Raw genomic sequence first — 19,126 nt, 5'->3', positions numbered from 1 at the left:
GTCTTCCGAATGACGCTATCTTGATTTTACAAATTATTAGATATGCAAAGCATTTAGAGAAAATACAGATATAATTAAATCTTGCTGCACTTAAGTACCTAATAACAAGCTACCCTGTAACAACTCCAACTTAAACATCTAAAATAATCGTGGCTCCCATTGGACTGAACCCCTATTTAATAAAGGATTGTAGGAATTCAAGGCATTCAGTTCAGGTCTTCCACCATAATCTCAGTAACCCTTATGCCGGTAAATGCAAGGGAGTAAAAGTAAGGACGGTAAGGACTCCATCCATATATTCTCACTTCTTTTGCCCCTGTTCAGCTGACCGCCCTGTATGTATGTCCCCCTCCCTTAAAATCCCTTCCCGTAATATTGCCAGTATTGCTGTCTTGAGCTTTCCGTCACGTAATACCCAACCCAAACAAGCAGAACGCCATCTTCGAAAAGCAGACAGGTTTTGTGTTCTCCCCGTTCTCCTTGCACCCTGACCCTCGCCCTACTGTAAAGTGCAAAGCTAGGCAAAGCTAGTTCACCAAATTTCATTGTTCACTAAACAGTTTATTTACCCTGCTACACATCTTATGGAGGTGGGTCAACCTTTTTAAATCTCCTAAATTTTATTATTTAACCTCTAAAATAAGCTTTAATTTGATACAAATTTTCATAACTTTTCTGTTAAATTTTGATTCTTTTATAAAAACACCAGTTTTATTCAGAAACAAAAATTTGTTACTAATTTGAAAAAGGTAATTACAGAAGACTAATAACCTTTATATCTATGCAGTAGTATAATTACTGAAATGTTGCATCATTCTAAAAAATGTTTTAAATATTTGACTGGTTTTTTCTAGAATATGTATACAGAGCTGTGTAGGGTAGAAAAGGATTGTTATTAAAAATTATCAAAAGCGTCTATTGCACAATGTCGGATTTTGTGGATGAAAGGTGAGTATATTTTATTAAATAAAAGAGAATAGGTCTGTTAATGAATTAACTGAAGTATTTGTTATTTTCTAGAGTATCTGATGAAATTGAGGCTTTAAGAGCTATTTTACTGGCTGATGAGCTTCAAGTAAAACTGAATGAAAGGTATGAGATTTAAATATATTGCTGTTTTAACTTTAATTTATAAGGAAAATTTTTCAGAGGTCAGCCAGAAAGCATAGAAACAATAGTGTTTCCTTTTACTGGAGAGGATTCTCAGTCACAGTATGTATGTGTTAGGCTAGTTGCACATTTACCTCAAGAATATCCAGATGTATCTCCAATTATCAGTCTCAGAAATCCCAGAGGGTTACATGAAGATACTGTACAATTAATGAAAAATGAGGCTGAGGCCAAATGTAGAGATTTTATTGGTCAACCTGTTATGTTTGAATTAATTGAGGTAAGATTAATTATTTGGTATCTAAGAAAGAATAAATATCATTTAATTAACTAATCAATTAAATATTTTAATTTTTAGCTTATAAGAGAACATTTAACAAGGAGCAATCGTCCTACAGGGCAATGTGCAGTTTGCTTATATGGTTTCCGTGAAGGTGATGAATTTACCAAGACAGAATGCTTTCATCATTTTCACTCTCATTGCTTAGCAGCACATGTTGCTGCTGCTGAAAGATATTATAGGGAGGAGCAAGAAAAATTACCCCAATGGCAACAAGATGCAACTAATAAATTTCAGGTGCAGCTCTAATTTATAAAAACAAATATTTTAATTAAAATTACAAATTAATGAAAATATTATTTTTCTAGGCAATTTGTCCAGTTTGCCGAGAATCCATTAATTGCGACGTTGAAACAATGTGGTCAGCCCCACCTCCTATAGATGTAGAAACAGCAACAGATTTTTCTGTGACTGCTGAGTTGAGAGAGCTACAAAAGCAAATGGCAACCTTATATTTAAGGCAGCAACAGAGAGGTGGAATAATTGACCCTGAGGCAGAGGGTGTAAAAATGTTGGTGAGAACAGAAGATGATACAGCTTCTGGTGAAGGCAGAAATCCTCCTGGTACTAGTGTAACAACATACTCTAATCAGTCTGTACAATCTGTACAGTCAAATGTGGTAAGAGGCACTAAATTAAATTAAAAAAACATTAAAGTAAGGTGATTAAGCATGATAAATACAATTAAAAAATTTTTTTAGATCTCACAGCCAAAACAATCTCAGTCTCAGAATCACACACAGTGCCAATCTCGTCAGGTACACCATAATCACTATGGGCACCGAAATAGAGGGCACGGTAGATCGCATAATCGTAGACATCCTGACAAAGTTAGACAAAATGACTCTACTTCCAGATGACAATGGGCTATCAAAAATTACACAAATTCAATTGGTATTCATAGCTTAATCATAAAAGTCTTTGGTAGTTTAATTTCTGGTTCAGCCTCTCATTATTTCTATCTAATTCCTTGCATGGAATAAATATAGAGCAGCATTTTTTAAAGTGTATAAGATGGGAGCATTCCAAAGGGCTTTTGTGGATAATTAATTATTTTATGCGCTTCAATTTACTGATACGAGATCAGTAAATTGTTTTTTTTTTCATTTTTATTTCAAGTATTAAATGGTTCTGGGCTGAATCTTTTTAATCAAGAAGTAATTGAAAATTATGAAAAATAGCCAATTGTTTAAAATCCCATATTATATACTATGTTATGAATGTTGCCAAATTCTACCGAGCGAAATTTCTAATATTTACTTTTATCTTTCACTAATATAGTGATACATAAATATTACATATGTAATTAGCAATTGCTATTAATTACCATGGATTTCATAGTGTGTGCGTGTTTCTCATAGATTAAACGTCTCTAGAAGCCTTTCTTTGATTAAGGTTTGTCTTTCACATGACAAATTAAAGATATTAAATAGAACTAAATAATATTAAATATTAGAATACTACGTATGTGTACCTGGGGAGCAGGTGAAACTACACTGTTTTCTTCTGTGATTCAATTTTAAGATTCCAATGTATGTCGAGAAAGACGAAAACAAGAATTTTATTTTTCATAAAGTTTCTTTTTATTATTAATGACTTATTATTTATAAGTTGCTGCCCGTATTTACCTTTTTTTGAATATGGACAGAAGCATAAATTTTATCGCGAATTCGGAGACCTGCACTAGAGCATACTGAGTGTATCTTTATCTTTTTATCATTAATGTGAAAGCAGAGGATAGAGATATATCAGTGCACACTGGTGCAGGTACTCGAATTCGCGATTAGTCTATATGCTTACTTAGCACCAGTGTACAAACTGGATTTTATGCTGCTAGTCAGTAACGGTGCGCATAACGAAACTGGAAGGACTGGTAATATATAAACAGTCCCTCTTACTATGAGAGATTGGAAAAGCTAGAAGCCAAAATGTCTAAAAGACATTTAACACTAATGTACAATAATAATAAGAATTTATTACGTACAGATTAATTAGCTTCTTCGATACTCTTGTTAACACTATAGGCTTTGTAATTTTGTATATCTTATCGAAATTTTTTAGAATTATCTAACTTACAGTGCTCACAGTAAACAATGCAATATATAGACAGTTAATATCGAAATATTATCCGATATGTACGAAAACCCTTAGATGCTGCTTGGCACATGTGCAATTTTGCCATTCATAACAGAGATAAGTACATACTCATGCTAATGTAAAATGTTGTCATAATTATACTGTATAATTGGTTCCACTAATAATAAAATATCGCACAGATCACGTTTACCAAATTTACTGATTTACATATTCCATAAACAATATGATAAAAATAACGATTATAAAGTTTTATTTACAGCTCTTTATTTTTTTATCATAAGAGCTCACAAAAGAGATTTGAACGTTTTTGACATTGAATACATATTTTTTTTTTTTGTTAAATATTTTAAAACCAACAAAACAATTAGATTTTTTAATACCTTTAATATATATGTATATATTATATTTTTTTTTAATACTTGACAAATACTTTTCTATTTTAATTATTATACTGTTATTTGTAAGCTCTCTATTAATAGTAATTGAAACTATGAACATTGGTTACAAAAGTTAGAGGGATTTAGCTTTTATAGATCTTTTATAAAACATTAAAATGTCACAATAAACGAGTTTCCCCTTGGTGACTGATTTGAATGAATTGATCCCGAATACTTATCATCTTCATTTCCAGTAAACTTAATTCTTTTTCTAGTGGCAATGAAAAATCTTTGCTCCTAGATAAAACTTGTGCAGCTGCATTTAATAATACTGAATTATTAGGCATTGGAGTAGGAATGTCTGAAACTGAACTTAAAATACTGTTATCCCCATACCCCTCGTCAATATTTTCTTCCAATGATTTTGATAAGGATTTTAATTGGTCCTTTAAGTCCTAGAAATAATTTTTTTACATTTAATTATCAATTATTTATCTAATTGTTTGAAAATGTAGAAAACAAAAATTTTACTTTATTCCTAGATAAAGCTTGCTTTAGGCATGCTCGAAGAGTGTTCTCAGTCATACTTTTCTGTAAATGAAAAAATTAGAGAATATTTTATTCAGCAATCGCGATCTAAGTGAATTACATTAACATATGTTTAGGGTATTCCAAATAATATTTTCGAATGGCTTCTCATTCAGAAGGTTTAGAGTAAATCTTGTGAAATAAATATTATATAGCATACAAAGGACTGTGATATAATAATAATAATTTTTAATGAAATGTATGTACTTAAGAGATTTCAAAATCATCATTAAATTTTTAAAAGGAATTATTCATTTTTCATTGTGCATACTTGTACTTGACCTTGAGACCTTTCTAAAACTCTATATGAACAACCTAAGTGTTTATGAAAAATGTATTTTTAAAATTATCCACAGATATTTATTTGCTAAAGCACCTAATATGCATGATCACTCTCCATATACTCGCGAAATCAGTAATACAAAAAATTTGAAATTCAAATATCTAATAAATGCTTTAGTTGAATGGTGCATTCATATAGCAATTTGTAAAGAAAAATTGTTCTACTTACAGAAATCATTGTGACATTCAAATTTATTAAATATTTCCATTTTAATATATATTTCTATTATTATATTACAATCCACACTTCTTGCATGTTATTTTCATTTCATAAGATTTATTTGAAGCCTTCTGAATAAAAAGATATTCAAGTTTCAATAATTATTGGGACACCTTTTAGAAGTAAGAAATAATTACTGCTTCAGTAAGTTGTCCCTTTGATTGCTCATTCTGAAGTTTCTTCTGTAATGTTTTTATTTTCCGTTTCTCCTGCATCAGCTTCCTCAGTAAAGAGCTATTTGCTTGGTAAGATAGTTTTTTTAATTTCTTATTCTCATTCTCTACATCTCCTACTAAATTTAACTTTTCTTCTACTTCTGTATTTCTTGCTTTAATTAATTTATATTGTGCTATCATTTTAGTTAATTGTGTTCTTAATTGAATCATTGCATCTTCAACCTGGTTTTGCTCTATTGTAGATGTATGTAAATCAGCTTTCAAAATCTCATTTTCAGCTTTTAATTGCTGTTTTTCAAAATCCATTTTACATAATTTATCAACCATTTCGCTTCTTTCTGTGTTCCATTTTTGCATATCATCCTCCATAGATTTAATTAAACTTTGCTGTTTGTCAATAAGATTTTCCATTGAGTTTTTAGCAGTCTCTGTGCTCATTAGCCTCTGTTCCGAAACCTTTAATTCTGTCCTTGTATCATATAGCTCTCTCTCAGATATTTCCAACTTTGTGCATAAATCTAAAATCTCTGAATTGCTTCCAGAACTATCATAATTATTTTGTGCAAAATTTTCAACACTTTTAGCTTCTAAATCTTTTAATTTTTCATAAAAACAATGTTTTTCCTCTTGATACTTCTGCATAAGTTTTGTGTAATCAGCTACCAGTTGTCTACATCTTCCAGTTATACTATTAATGGTTTGTTGGCGCTGTTTTGAGATCTGTTGGTATGTACTCACTTCTAATTGAAGGGCTTTCTTATTAGCTTGAGTATTATGCAGTTGTCCTTGATACCATTTGGTTGAAGCTTCCATTATGGATAATTGTTTAGTTGTGTCAGTTAGAGTATTCTGCAATTTTTGTTTACTTTGAATCACAGCCTGAATCTCTACATACAGTTCAGATATTTTTCCTTTTAAACCTTCATTGGCAGCTATTCTAGCATTGAGCTCTATTCTGGAATTTTCTAGTTCTATACGAAGTCTTTCATTTTCCAATTCCAGCAAATTAACTCGCTTTGTCAATTCAATATTTGACACATCTGGAGTTAACATATGTTTTAACCTGAACTCATCTGTAATCAGGTGTAGAGACTCTGTTGAAGTCACTGACTCTAAGTCTGTCTTAAACGAATCTGACAAATTATCCATTTTATATACTTTTTAATTATAAATGAAATTTATCTAGTAATGCAACAATAATACTAGCTTTTATAGGTAAATCATTGTGTAGTAGGGACCACTAAAATTGGTGAAAAACAAGTTGTACTACTTTAACATATTATATCAAAGTGGTTCTTTATAATTATATTTGTTTTTCGAACATTATTATTTATTTTAGAAGACAATTAGGCTCTTAAGATTAGATTTGGCTTTGCTCTGGTCGGACAATTTTAGACATACTTTATAAACTCAATAATCCTTTTGCTTTTAATCTAATCAGCTGCAGTAATAAAAACACAAATTCCACAAAATTATAATGGTGTTTGGCAATGCGATTACGTCAAAATTATTAATAGCGGCGGTAAAATAAAACTAGTATATTATTTCAAACCAATAAAATAAATAAAAATATCAATTTGTTTTAATTATTATAAATATCCAATCTATAAATTACCTATTGAATAGAGATTTTGTAAACATTTAAATAAATACACAATTAAACTGCAATGTTGCGTATTAAATTATAGCTTCTCTCAATTATAATAATAACATTTTATAGGCTTACACGACTTAGGATATTTACAAAATATTTCGCTTTGGTAGACAATTATTCTAAAATTTACAGAAAAATAAGCAAAGTGTTTCTTTCCCAGCCAGCACAGATAACTTTTGGGTATCTTTTTATTTCAGTTTTTCAGTTAGCTTAAAGACTACCTATTAGGTATCTTAAAGATATTTTTAAGTAATTTGAATAATAATATCTTGAACTTGACTGTTAACATTAACGAGTAAGAAAACTATTATAAGATAAAGGCAAGATATCTTAACTGCTCCGAAAAATATACCATTATGGTGTCTTTTCAAAAATCGATGTCGCTATATACAATGAAACCAATGAAGATCAGCCTATATGATTACGCCCAGGAGCCAGGAATTCGGGGCTGATTGCATCATACTATAAATCGGATTACCGCTTTCGGCGCTTTCCGTAGAATGCAATCGGATTGGAGTTGATTATAATGTGATCGTACATCAATCCCAGATATCCCAATCCGATTGTACTATGTATGTATAATGTACTATATGAACATATAGATGTGATATAAAAACTGACTTGAATCTGTTATGCGTATTTCACTGCCACAAAACTCTTAAACTTGAGAATAAGAGGAGCCGAAAATAAGCAAGAGGGGGAGAAGTGATATAATATATATATTACGACTTAGAAAAGCCGGGATAAACTGGATAAGAATAAGAATGTTTTTTCTAAATAAAAAATAAAAAAATTGTGTACATAATGAGTAGTTATGCGAGAACCAGTAAAAACTATTTGTTATATTGTCCACAAGAGCTGAAAAAAGCATATATGATATTCACGCGGGCAATGATTGCTGAGAAATTTTTTCGATCCTGTTATAGTGTGTAATCGCTATGAACGATAAATGGTAAAAGCGAGATGTAAATCATAAAAATCAATCGCTCAGCTTGCCGAGTACTCCCTACGTTTTTCGTTCATGAGAAATATATACAATATCGTCAAATACGGACAATCCGAATTTAATGTATATAAACAATTAAATTCCCATAGATCTCGATAAATAACATTTTTAACCAATACCGCAAACGAGCGTTTAATTACCATTTTCTCGTAACTCGTTAAAATCTTTCAACGTGAAAACCTTATTAATCGACATAATTTATTTAGCTGTAAAATGCTGAAATATTGAACAACAGAAAATTGTGAGAAAAAGTCCTGAGGCAAAAATTGCAGAATTCTCAGAATTTCACATGGGAGGTTAATTGTTGGAAGAAACTTTGTTGACTCCAGAGTACTTGCGACGCAAAACGCAAAGGCCCATAAATTCGAGGCTGCTAATGGCGATACTTTCGTCGAAAATGACAATTTTACTGCTGACGATAACTCGTAAGGTAGTCAATGGCGTACAAACTCCATATAACTGGAGCCCCATAACGGAACATGGGAAATCGATTCTGGCCTCGACAAGGTCATCCGCGGATCCGCGAGGAAGTCTATCTTCTCCTTTGCAACAAAAAAAATATGTTCCATTGCTCGTAAAGCTGCTGGCGAATAAAATCCACTCGTATTCGCGTTATGTTGTAAGAAAAAAATAAGACCGAAATTAAAAGAGAATTATTATTTGTAATTTCAGAAATCCAACATGGTGGAAGAGACGATCCGCCTTGGAACGTGGCCTAACGGTTGTAGCAGTTTCCGGTGTCCTTTTGTGCGTCGCGTTGGCTGTCGCCCTTGGCGTATTTGTAGCCAACTCCGCAAAATGCGAAATGTCCAAGAGTGGTGAGGATTTAGTCATTGAAAAAACAGCATCCGCTTCGTTGCACTTCATCATACCCTGCCAATCTGCCTCATTTAACGATTCGAGTCTCGTTGGTTCTTCGTATGAAAAGTGGGGGATGAAAACGAGGCAAAATACTGTTGGACGTTTTTATGAAGAAACTTTAATTTTTTTAACAAACTCGTGAATATTGTTGTATCATGGAAAATATTTTTTTGGAAAATATATCGTGCGGAATCCGAGGGGTGGCATTGACTCACCGCGATATTCTTGTTCGATAAACGCCATTATTGGCTGCACAATAATTCGAGAGACGTTAGTCAGAGGTTGGTGCTTGGTCGATGATCGCGAAGCAACTAAGAATATAAAAAAAAGAAAACAATAAATATGGTCGTATCAAAGATAACAAGTTCGATCAAAGATAGATTTCACCTACCGATAAAGCAAACAAGCAGCAGACGCGCGTTTAGGTCTGACGAGATCAAAGCTAAAAAAAATACGAATTAGCTTGGATTTTGCAGCCACTGGGAAAAGCAGCCTGATACGTGAGTCATGAACATCTCGCGGATAACAAGCGAGTAAATAAACAGATATACGTGAAAGTAGATTCGGTGCCACCTACGCACACTTCGTGACGCCAATTAGTGACGTCTTTGTCAAAATACATGACGCCACTTTAGAATTTTGAAACTTTATCACTATCGTCAAAGTATTCTCCTATTGTTGAAAATATAGAAAAAAGATCGCTATGTGGAAAAGAAGGTAAAAAGTAGAGATTTATCGACAAAAATAATCACTCTTCTTCTTGTATCGAACAAAACATTAATCGATTCAAATAAATCTTTCATGGAGTAGTCCCATTGAAATTGTTAACTCGATGATAACTAATTTTAATGAAAAAATATGCTAAATTTTAATTTAATTGGTTATTCCTTGAAACAGAGTTAATTATTTCAAATTGAGACTACTCGACGCAAGGATTTATTTGAATCAAGCATATTTTTCGGTATATATATATGTAGTTAAAGATGAATCAATTGTTTTTACAAATTAAAATAATTATTTAATCTCAATTGAACGTTCGATAAACGAATTCGAGGCAAAATTGCGGTAATTACAGTCAGAATTAATGTAAAAAGTTCGTTGGAGGAATTCAAGCGTGTCTAGAAGCATTAGCTATATACATATATTGGAATATTATAAAAATATCGTTCATTCGCCGTCGTTGAATCTCGTTCATTTTCCTTCATTTTTCGCACCTGCCAATGCACATGCTACATCCACACCTGCACGAGAATAGCACCAGCTAATAGAGAGTCGCTACCTGTCACAGCGGAAGCCCTCAGCGGATCCTATGGTTTGAGGAGTGGATCGAAAACGCCGGAAGTTGTCGACAGTGGAGACGTTTGCTTCACGCCCGGATGCGTCCACACAGGTAATCGATACTTTATCGAATTTTACGGCGTTAAACGTGCACGAGAGATCCGATCCATTCTATTCTGTCCACTCAATTAAATTTTATTTCAAAGATCGATCGATCCTGCAACGTCGATTATGCGCCAGTCCAATTACGTAAGAAATTCTCGTTGGATAATAGGTGTATGTACCTATTAGTGGCTTGATTTAATTTAATATATATATATATTATGATTGTTATTTTTATAAGCATTATTCGTTACAAGAAAAATCTCTAATGACCTTGAAAATTGCAGCCTCCAAGGTACTGGAGAACATGGACAAAGATGTAGAACCCTGCGACGACTTTTACAAATTCGCCTGCGGAGGCTTCCTGAAATCCACGACGATCCCCGATGACAAGATCAGCGTGAATACGTTTAGCATTATCAGCGATAAACTCCAGGAACAGCTGAGATCCAGCATCGAGGCTGAGCGAGTCCCGAACGAGCCTAAACCATTCAGGCTCGTCAAGGATTTGTACAAATCCTGCATGAACAAGAGTAAGCAGCTTAAAAATTAATCGATCGAGTAATTTGTGATGTAACGAGAAGAAGAATCGAATTTCTGTGTAACAAACTTGTTAATTCAATGGTAAAACGTGATAAAAATTATGTGGTTTACGTTTATTAATTTGTATTTTTTGTTTTGTAAAATTTAATTACCAAGGCGATCGTAAAGAGAAAAGTATTTCGTCCATTTTTGCCAAGTGATTTGACTTTTGAAAATTTTGGCAATGAGAGAGAAGTTTTTTTCTTTTAATGTGGTAACTTATTGATAATAATAATAAACTTGAAGAATAACATGATTTTATCGATGTCTCTTCATTTTCACAGCCATCATCGAGGAGCAAGGCTTGACTCCGTTATTGACGATCTTGAAGAAGCTAGGTGGCTGGCCAGTTTTGGATGGTCTAAATTGGAAGGAAGGCGATTTCAGCTGGAAAGACTCTGTATACAGATTCCGCAAGATGGGATACTCCGTTGATTATTTCATCGATTTCAGCATTGGTGTTGATCTGAAGAACAGTACAAAACGAATCATCGATGTGAGAAAATAATTAACTTACAAACATCACCGTTTTATACTCACAATCTCTTTATTCCCAGAATTGTATGATGTTATTCCTCGTTAACAACAGCTTTTAACTTTATGCGTAGAAAATATTGTACACGATTATAATCCTACATAAAGGACTCGTACACTGAGGAAAAAATTATTTGATTCATATAATTCTTGCTTTAAATGTTTATTAAAATTAAGTAAAATTATTTATTTGGGAATATTCAATGCAAGATTTATTCTAATCAAATAATTCATTTTCTCGTGTGTATTTATCTTTCCTGTAAAATCTATATAGTTTCTTCTTATATTGTAGCTGGACCAAGCATCTCTAGGCCTGTCTCGCGAATATTTGTCCAAAGGATTCGACGACAAAATAGTACAAGCCTATTATAGTTACATGGTGGATATCGCAGTGATTCTGGGTGCGAACAAAGCGAGGGCAAGAGCAGAACTGAGGGAGTCGTTGGATTTCGAAATGAAACTTGCGAACGTGAGTGAAAGCTCGGTATCCTTGACCGAGCAATAAATTCATTTAATTGCGCAGCAAGGGAAGTAAGCAATTATTTTTCTCACAGATTTCCTTGCCAAACGAGAAACGCAGAAATGCCACCCTCTTGTACAATCCAATGTCGATAAGGGATTTGTCCAAGAACTACCCCAGCATTCCATGGATGGAGTATTTCAGAAACCTTCTATACCCGAGGAGATTCGGGTGACCGAGTCGGAAGTAGTTATCGTTAATGTGTCCAGTTTCATCAGTGACCTTGAAAGGTTATTGAGCACCACGCCAAAGAGGATTCAGGCAAACTACGTCATGTGGCGAGTAGCTGCTGTATCAGTGAGTTATTTGAACGAAGACATCAGGAAAAGACAGCTAGCTTACTCGACCGCTCTCAGTGGGAAAACTGAACGGGAGCCAAGGTGGAAGGAATGCGTCGACCTCGTCTCCGGAAGTTTGTCCATTAGCGTTGGTGCTCTTTACGTTCGCAAATACTTCAATGAGGAAGCCAAGAAAAACGCACTTGAAATGGTCGGCGACATTCGACAACAATTCACTAAGATCCTTAAGCAGGTGTGCACTTCCGCATTCTTTCTTATTTCGGGTCATTGACCCCCCACGTCGAATCTTGCTTCTTCGTTAAATCGCAAAGAATTTCTCTTTTGTTATAGATTTTTTCAATAACTGTTACTTGGATGTTGAAAAATATATATTTTATTAGTTTTTATAGCTTTTGGTGTAATAGCAAAATTTAGTACAAAGAATACGTCCTTAAATTGTACAGTCTGCCTTTTTACTAGACTTAAATATGTATATATTTGTAAAGCCCGCACCTTATTTCAACCAAAAATATTATTATTTAAAATAATTAAATGTGCAGATATATGTAATGAGAGAAAAAAGGGTAGGCTGAGAAAAAGGTGGGAGTATCGGAAACGTTCTATATGCATTGATATAAATTTGCTAAAAAGAATTCTTCTGATATTTACTACTCTGTAACTAAATTGTTACCTTCCTTAGTTTTATGCTATAAGTTGAAATTTCTTAATTCTATAATATTCTTGTTTACCATAATTTTATAGTTAAAAGGGGGGGGGGTGTAAAGAATAATTAATAATTCAGTGATCCCTCCATCAGGTGGAATGGATGGACGAAGAAACGAAGAAAAGTGCACTGGCCAAAGCAGCTTCAATGGTGAGCCATATCGCTTATCCGGATGAGTTGCTGGAGGATAAAAAGCTGGAGGAATTCTAAATGGCCTGCAAGATTTTTTTGATGCGTTTAGGAACCATACTTCCCCATGGATTTTTCCCCGCCTGGACTGAGTGACTGGAAAGAGTATAGGATGTGTATGATAGGCTATCCTTGTTTAAATGCCTTAAAGAGAAAGAGAGAGCCTTATACCGCGTTCAACCTGGTTTCTCCAGGCCTTCGTTTCTTATTTTCCTATCTCGGACGTCGCCATTGCTCTTCTCTCTCTAACTCATAGATTTCTATCTGCGTCTTTGTCTAAAATAATTCTACGCCACTGGGCCAGTGGCGTAGAATTATTTTAGACAAAGACGCAGATAGAAATCTATGAGTTAGAGAGAGAAGAGCAATGGCGACGTCCGAGATAGGAAAATAAGAAACGAAGGCCTGGAGAAACCAGGTTGAACGCGGTATAAGGCTCTCTCTTTCTCTTTAAGGCATTTAAACAAGGATAGCCTATCATACACATCCTATACTCTTTCCAGTCACTCAGTCCAGGCGGGGAAAAATCCATGGGGAAGTATGGTTCCTAAACGCATCAAAAAAATCTTGCAGGCCATTAGTGGCGGTCATTGTACATTATACATACATAGTACAATCGGATTGGGATATTTGGGATTGATGTACGATCACATTATAATCAACTCCAATCCGATTGCATTCTACGGAAAGCGCCGAAAGCGGTAATCCGATTTATATGATGCAATCAGCCCCGAATTCCTGGCTCCTGGCCTTCATCGATTCTGCTCCGAGGGAAAATGGCGGGCGGAAATATCGAGCGCAAACTATAGCACATAATAGCAGTAGGTCTGTTCTTTTTCGCTGTATTACTGCGCTAGTGCAATAAGTTAGAGCGAGAAAACATATGTTTGTCTTATTTCAACTAATTGCACAAGTTCGATAGTGCAGTGAAAAAGAACAAACCCAGTATACGAGAAATTGTAGATATTTATCTACAGTTTGTGCCGTCTGATCGTCATACTTTTCCACAAAATATAGCTCTGAATCAGAAAAGTGCTATAGAATGTCGAATCGCTCTGTCTTTGTTTATTCGCATAGGAGGGAGAGAGAAGGATATATCGGAATATACCCCTTCCCTTCAAATTTTCTATACTGCTGCTGGCTAGCGGCTAACTTCATTTTTGTAGCTAAACGTTTGATTTTGGCATCACTGACATCACTGTACATACAGCGTAGCATAATCAAAATGGCGGAGTTGGCAACGCTGCATTTCACTAGTGGTAAGGAAGGAAAGGACGCTAAGCCCTAAGGACACTCTTTCTTGGCGTGGCGTTAGTCTCGGATTGACAAAGTTTTTCTGGCATCACTACGAAGTGCGAAGTACCTGACGGTTTTTCCTTTTTCCATTCTCCATTCGAGGCTCAGGTCAGCAGTTTATGTCAATATCGTAGGAAATCGTAGCAGGTATGTTTTACTACTCTTGATTAAATTTATTGTGTATTAACGAATTATCAATAATTTAGCAAAACACAGTAATGTTTGTCTAGTAATTGTATTTTAAAAAATTTGCACCAAAAATTAATAGATGATGGCACTCGGTAATGGTTTGGCCCCAAAACTAACATTATACTTTTTTTTAGTAATGGAATTGCCAAAAAATATTCTTGAAACTACTAAAATATTTTATGACAAGTTAGAATGGTTAAAAACAGAAGAACTAAAACGTAAAGCTGAAAAGCTAAAACGTAAAAATGAATCGCAATTCCAAAAAGCAGCGTTAGCAATTCATCTCAGAGAACAAAAAGATTTAGGCAACATTATGGAGGATGACTATCTTAAAATATATAAAGAAATAGCCTTAGACCCATCTGATGAGCAATATGTGCAAGCAAGATCATTTGAACAAATCAAGAAACTTTTACAAAAGTAAAAAAAATAATATCATTACATACTTTTTAATATCAGATCCAATTTACAATAACAATTATTCAAAATTATTTTGCAGATATTCTATAGATTATCGGTGGGAATAAGTATACTTGATATTTTTCGTTTGTAGTTCCAACACCCTCTGCAAAACTTTAGAAAAGTGAGCATGGCTGGTTGAAATATTGTATTTTTATTTTCCTGTAAGTAAACCTCTGGTAATCAGTTTAATACATATACTAAGCTGAAGTAATTTTTGTAAATAAAAATATAATGTAATACAACAACCTATGAGTCATTTAAATTAGGGAAAATACTCCTCGCTCTGGCTCTCCCAACAAGAAGGCCTTTTCATCCCCACTACCATGACTACCTTCCCCTTTTCCCGCTCTTATCCCTTATTCCTCTATTCCGTTTCCTTTATTCGCAAGAGAGGTAAGCCAAAAGAAGGCAATTGGCCTGGATTGGCCCTTGTACCACTCTACTGCTCCACTATCTCACCCATTTCATCCTATCAGATCCCTCTTCTTCTGCAGCCGCTAATCTTTAATTCTCTTGTTTGATTGGTTATAAATATATCTTGCTTTTGTACACTTATATATTTTTTATGTAATAATAAAATTTTGAAGATTGAATTACCATTATTACCAACAATAATTTAACATTCTACAGTAATTCGTACAATTAACACGCACTGTTAAAGTAAACTAAACAGCAATCAGCAGCAAATAGGATTCCCTGAGGTTGACTTTTCACTTGGGTTGACATCAAGGTTGCCAAGTCCGCCATCTTGAATAGTACTACGCTCTATAGTAAGTGAATTTTGATATAAGGAATGCAGACTGCACAAAGTGTACTGCCAGCGGAAATACGTCAGTAGCCATCTTAAATGCAGAACGTAATATATCAAAAATTATATATATTATATTCACAGCCTGTCACCGTGAACGGCGTGAACGAAGACAAATGTTAGTATACGGAAAAATAAAGTGTAATAAAGAAATATTTGATCTATCTGACAGCTGATGTACTTATGGTATAAGTGAATAAATAAAATAAAAATGCTTTTCCTAAATTGATTTTTAATTTTGATAAAATGGTCAAATGTAGCCATTAATAAATTAGATTTGGTAATAAATACAAAAAATGCGTTTTATTATAACAAATGAGTTGAGGTAAAATAAACTCAATGTTTTTATATTAATCTGTTAATAAATGCATTTTTTTATTTATTATGGAGTCCAATAAATTAATGGTTATTAAAAAAAAAATTCCTTGTAATGAAAAAAGAAATGAAAAAATTTTAATCTTCACCAAGACTCGAACACGAGCCCACCGCATGATAAACGGCAACCTTACCGCCTGCGCTACAGCGCTCACTTGATGTACCAAGAGCAAAACAGGCTTTTAAAGACTGACTACAATTCTTTCACTAACTCGTCATAAACGATTAAGAATTAGCTGTAATAATAAATACATTTATCTACATAGCATTATTGTACTAAATTTATTGTTTTTAATTTGAAGCATACATTTTGCATGAAGATATGATAATTTAAAACCATTCAGTACTCTATATACAAAACTATTCATATGCTCAACTATCATAAATTAATTAAGTAATATTATAATATTTGTTATATGTAGTCGAATAACTATGATAAACCAGCATATGAATAGTTTTGTATTTAAAGTATTGCATGAACATCCTTAAAGTATCGTATCTTCATGTAAAATGTATGCTTCAAATTAAAAACATAATAAATTTAGTGCAATAATGCTGTGGAGATAAATGTATTTATTATTGCAGCTAATTCTTGATCGTTTATGACGAGTTAGTGAAAGAATTGTAGTCAGTCTTTAAAAGGCTGTTTTGCTCTTGGTACATCAAGTGAGCGCTGTAGCGCAGGTGGTAAGGTTGTCGTTTGTCATGTGGTGGGCTCGTGTTCGAGTCTTGGTGAAGTTTAAAATTTTTTCATTTTTTTTTTCATTACAAGGAATTTTTTTTTTAATAACCATTAATTTATTGGACTCAATAATAAATAAAAAAATGCATTTGTTAACAGATTAATATAAAAACATTGAGTTTATTTTACCTCAACTCATTTGTTATAATAAAACGCATTTTCTGTATTTATTACCAAATCTAATTAATTAATGGCTACATTTGACCATTTTATCAATATTACAAATCAATTTAGGAAAAGCATTTTTATTTGCTTTGAGTTTTTAGGTAAACGCAGCACCACTTCACACGGATAACACGTAAAAATGTCACGGTTAGCGGTAGTCGCTCTTCTTCTAAAGCCAATGTTGCCTGAAGTCCAAATCACACCTATGCTCTCCAGGCATAGTTGTGTTTGTACCGCTTCCCTTTAAATTTTCTATACTCCTGCTGGCTAGCGCTTATCTTCATTTTTGTTGCTAAAAGCTTGATTCTGGCATCACTGCCGTGTGGAACTATTAGTTTGCTAATAAAAGCAGAGGCTTAATTTTAAGAGATTGCAACATATAGTAATTAATATAGATACAATTGTAAAAAGAAAACAAAAATTTTATTTTACATATATTAACTTTAAATAAAATCCCACAAAGTACTGTAAAATATCTAACATGTTATATTATATATCTAATCTGTCAGCTTCTTTATTTTAATATTCATCTCAATTATCACAGTTTGATCCTCAGCGATGACACAGTAACCACATTATGGTGAACCTATTCTTTTTTTTTAATGTTCGATCCACATAGCTTCATCCTCAGCAGTGATACAGTAAACACACGTACATTACTATAATTTAATCTGAAACAAAATCCCACAAAGTACTATAAAACATCTTACATTTTATATTATATATCTATTCTGTCATTTTCTTTATTTATTATTGTATTTACCCAAAATGCTGACTCATTTATTTTAATGTCTGTCTCAATTAACACAGTTTGATCCTCATCAGCGATGACACAGAAACAACATTATGGTGAATCTATTCATTTTGTTTTAATGTTCAATCCACATAGCTCCATTCTCAGCATTGACATAGTAAACACTTTACAATAATTTAATCTGAAACAAAATCCCAAAAAGTACTATATAAAATCTTACATTTGAAATTACAAATGTAATCTGTCAGCTTCTTTATTTGTATCGTATTTACCCAATGTGTTGACTTGTTTATTTTAATATTCATCTCAATTAACACAGTTTGATCCTCAGCGATGACACAGTAACCATAATATGGTGAATCTATTCCTTTCATTTTAATGTTCAATCCACATAGCTCCATCCTCAGTAGTGACATAGTAAACACATTACTATAATTTAATCTGAAATAAAATCCCAGAAAAAACTATAAAATATCTTACATTTTATATTATATATCTAATTTGTCAGCTTCTTTATTTATTATTGTATTTACCCAGTTTTTTCACTCGTTTATTTTATTATCCGTCTCAATTAACATAGTTTGAATCTCAACGATGACACAATAACCACATTATGTTTAGTCTATTCCTTTATTTTAATTTTGAAAATCTGCATAGCTCCATCCTCAGCACAGTGACATAGTAAACACATTACTATAATTTAATCTGAAATAAAATCCCACAAAGTACCACAAAATATTTATATCTTACATTTTATATTATAAAATTTATTGTTATACTTATCTAAAATGTTCAGTCCTTTATATACTTTTAAAAAATATTTTTATGTACATTTTACAAATTTCGTCACTTTATTTATTCACTTATACCATCAGTACATCAGCTGTCAGTAAGATTAAAACTGTCACTTTATTTCTTTATATTACTTTATAACTTGTGGTATGTATATACTAACATTTGTCTTGGCTCACGGACCATGCATTATGTATTTTGAAATTAGTAATTAGAAATATCTATATTGCGGTCCCTCTACAGTCTCTACCCTCTGACGTATTTCCGCCGACCAGTAGTATCAGCAGCGACTATAGCGTAGTACCCAAAATAGTACTACGCTATAGGATATGTCGCTTTTGGGTACTACGGTAGTACCGAAAGTACTACACTTGGCAACCTTGGCTGGCAGTATACTTTGTGCAGTCTGCATTCCTTATATCAAAATTCACTTACTATAGAGTGTAGTACTATTCAAGATGGCGGACTTGGCAACGCTGCTCGGGACCTCGCATGAGCAATCTCCCGTTTCATCTCTGCTTTGTGCAGTCTGCATTCCTTATATCAAAATTCACTTACTATAGAG

The 19,126-nt window shown here is 33.3% G+C and overlaps 3 protein-coding genes and 2 long non-coding RNA genes across 9 annotated transcripts; 2 read left to right on the top strand and 3 right to left on the bottom strand.

Annotated features, from left to right (window-relative positions):
• Window positions 1-243: 243 nt before the first annotated feature.
• On the top strand, window positions 244-2,310 carry LOC136782265 (E3 ubiquitin-protein ligase RNF25). 2 transcript variants are annotated; one of them, XM_066741580.1, is made up of 8 exons: window positions 244-590; window positions 855-948; window positions 1,021-1,092; window positions 1,150-1,212; window positions 1,279-1,390; window positions 1,469-1,687; window positions 1,759-2,070; window positions 2,152-2,310. In XM_066741580.1, the coding sequence occupies exons 2-8, from the start codon at window positions 926-928 to the stop codon at window positions 2,308-2,310; spliced, it is 960 nt and encodes a 319-aa protein (XP_066597677.1). In that variant the 5' UTR covers window positions 244-590; window positions 855-925. The 2 variants fall into 2 exon arrangements, with proteins under 2 accessions (XP_066597677.1, XP_066597676.1); XM_066741579.1 differs by having other exon boundaries at window positions 247-590; window positions 1,150-1,390.
• Window positions 2,311-4,085: 1,775 nt separating this feature from the next.
• On the bottom strand, window positions 4,086-7,272 carry LOC136782263 (protein BCAP-like). Of its 4 annotated transcripts, none has more exons than XM_066741576.1 (4): window positions 6,866-7,272; window positions 5,212-6,323; window positions 4,456-4,515; window positions 4,086-4,379 (listed from the first exon to the last, which is right to left on the bottom strand). In XM_066741576.1, exons 2-4 carry the CDS (start codon window positions 6,301-6,303, stop codon window positions 4,104-4,106), a joined length of 1,428 nt encoding a protein of 475 aa, XP_066597673.1. In that variant the 5' UTR covers window positions 6,304-6,323; window positions 6,866-7,272; the 3' UTR covers window positions 4,086-4,103. The 4 variants fall into 4 exon arrangements, with proteins under 4 accessions (XP_066597673.1, XP_066597674.1, XP_066597671.1 ...); XM_066741577.1 differs by having other exon boundaries at window positions 6,977-7,272; XM_066741574.1 differs by having other exon boundaries at window positions 5,212-6,691; window positions 6,866-7,271.
• A 2,109-nt stretch (window positions 7,273-9,381) lies between these two features.
• Window positions 9,382-12,999, top strand: LOC136782264 (neprilysin-2-like). Its single transcript, XM_066741578.1, is given in 8 exon segments — window positions 9,382-9,488; window positions 10,027-10,161; window positions 10,439-10,684; window positions 11,018-11,229; window positions 11,560-11,736; window positions 11,822-11,939; window positions 11,942-12,318; window positions 12,883-12,999. Coding segments are annotated over 6 exon segments (1,227 nt in total). The 5' UTR covers window positions 9,382-9,488; window positions 10,027-10,161; window positions 10,439-10,458.
• A 1,897-nt stretch (window positions 13,000-14,896) lies between these two features.
• On the bottom strand, window positions 14,897-15,886 carry LOC136782267 (uncharacterized). Its single transcript, XR_010824102.1, has 2 exons — window positions 15,172-15,886; window positions 14,897-15,084 (listed from the first exon to the last, which is right to left on the bottom strand). It is a non-coding gene; the product is annotated as an uncharacterized lncRNA (long non-coding RNA).
• A 1,258-nt stretch (window positions 15,887-17,144) lies between these two features.
• LOC136782257 (uncharacterized) lies at window positions 17,145-18,154 on the bottom strand. Its single transcript, XR_010824099.1, has 3 exons — window positions 18,042-18,154; window positions 17,779-17,950; window positions 17,145-17,686 (listed from the first exon to the last, which is right to left on the bottom strand). It is a non-coding gene; the product is annotated as an uncharacterized lncRNA (long non-coding RNA).
• Window positions 18,155-19,126: the final 972 nt, after the last annotated feature.

The sequence above is a fragment of the Prorops nasuta genome, unplaced genomic scaffold (assembly GCF_024137725.1).
Source record: "Prorops nasuta isolate Cenicafe-Biocafe unplaced genomic scaffold, Cenicafe_Pnas_1.2 PNAS00025, whole genome shotgun sequence".
In the NCBI taxonomy this organism is placed as follows: domain Eukaryota; kingdom Metazoa; phylum Arthropoda; class Insecta; order Hymenoptera; family Bethylidae; genus Prorops; species Prorops nasuta.
Note: the sequence above shows the minus strand (reverse complement) of the source record. Positions and strands in the feature narration are given on the sequence as shown.

Excerpts from the sequence above, each read along its gene's own strand:
- LOC136782265 (XM_066741579.1), top strand. The coding sequence starts at position 926 with ATGTCGGATTTTGTGGATGAAAG. Across the intron at positions 1,093-1,149 it reads CAAGTAAAACTGAATGAAAG|AGGTCAGCCAGAAAGCATAG; the intron begins GTATGAGATTTA and ends AAAATTTTTCAG. Across the intron at positions 1,391-1,468 it reads TTATGTTTGAATTAATTGAG|CTTATAAGAGAACATTTAAC; the intron begins GTAAGATTAATT and ends TTTAATTTTTAG.
- LOC136782263 (XM_066741574.1), bottom strand. The coding sequence starts at position 6,399 with ATGGATAATTTGTCAGATTCGTTTAAGACAGACTTAGAGTCAGTGACT. Across the intron at positions 4,516-5,211 it reads AGGGACAACTTACTGAAGCA|AAAAGTATGACTGAGAACAC; the intron begins GTAATTATTTCT and ends TTTCATTTACAG. Across the intron at positions 4,380-4,455 it reads AAGCTTTATCTAGGAATAAA|GACTTAAAGGACCAATTAAA; the intron begins GTAAAATTTTTG and ends AATTATTTCTAG.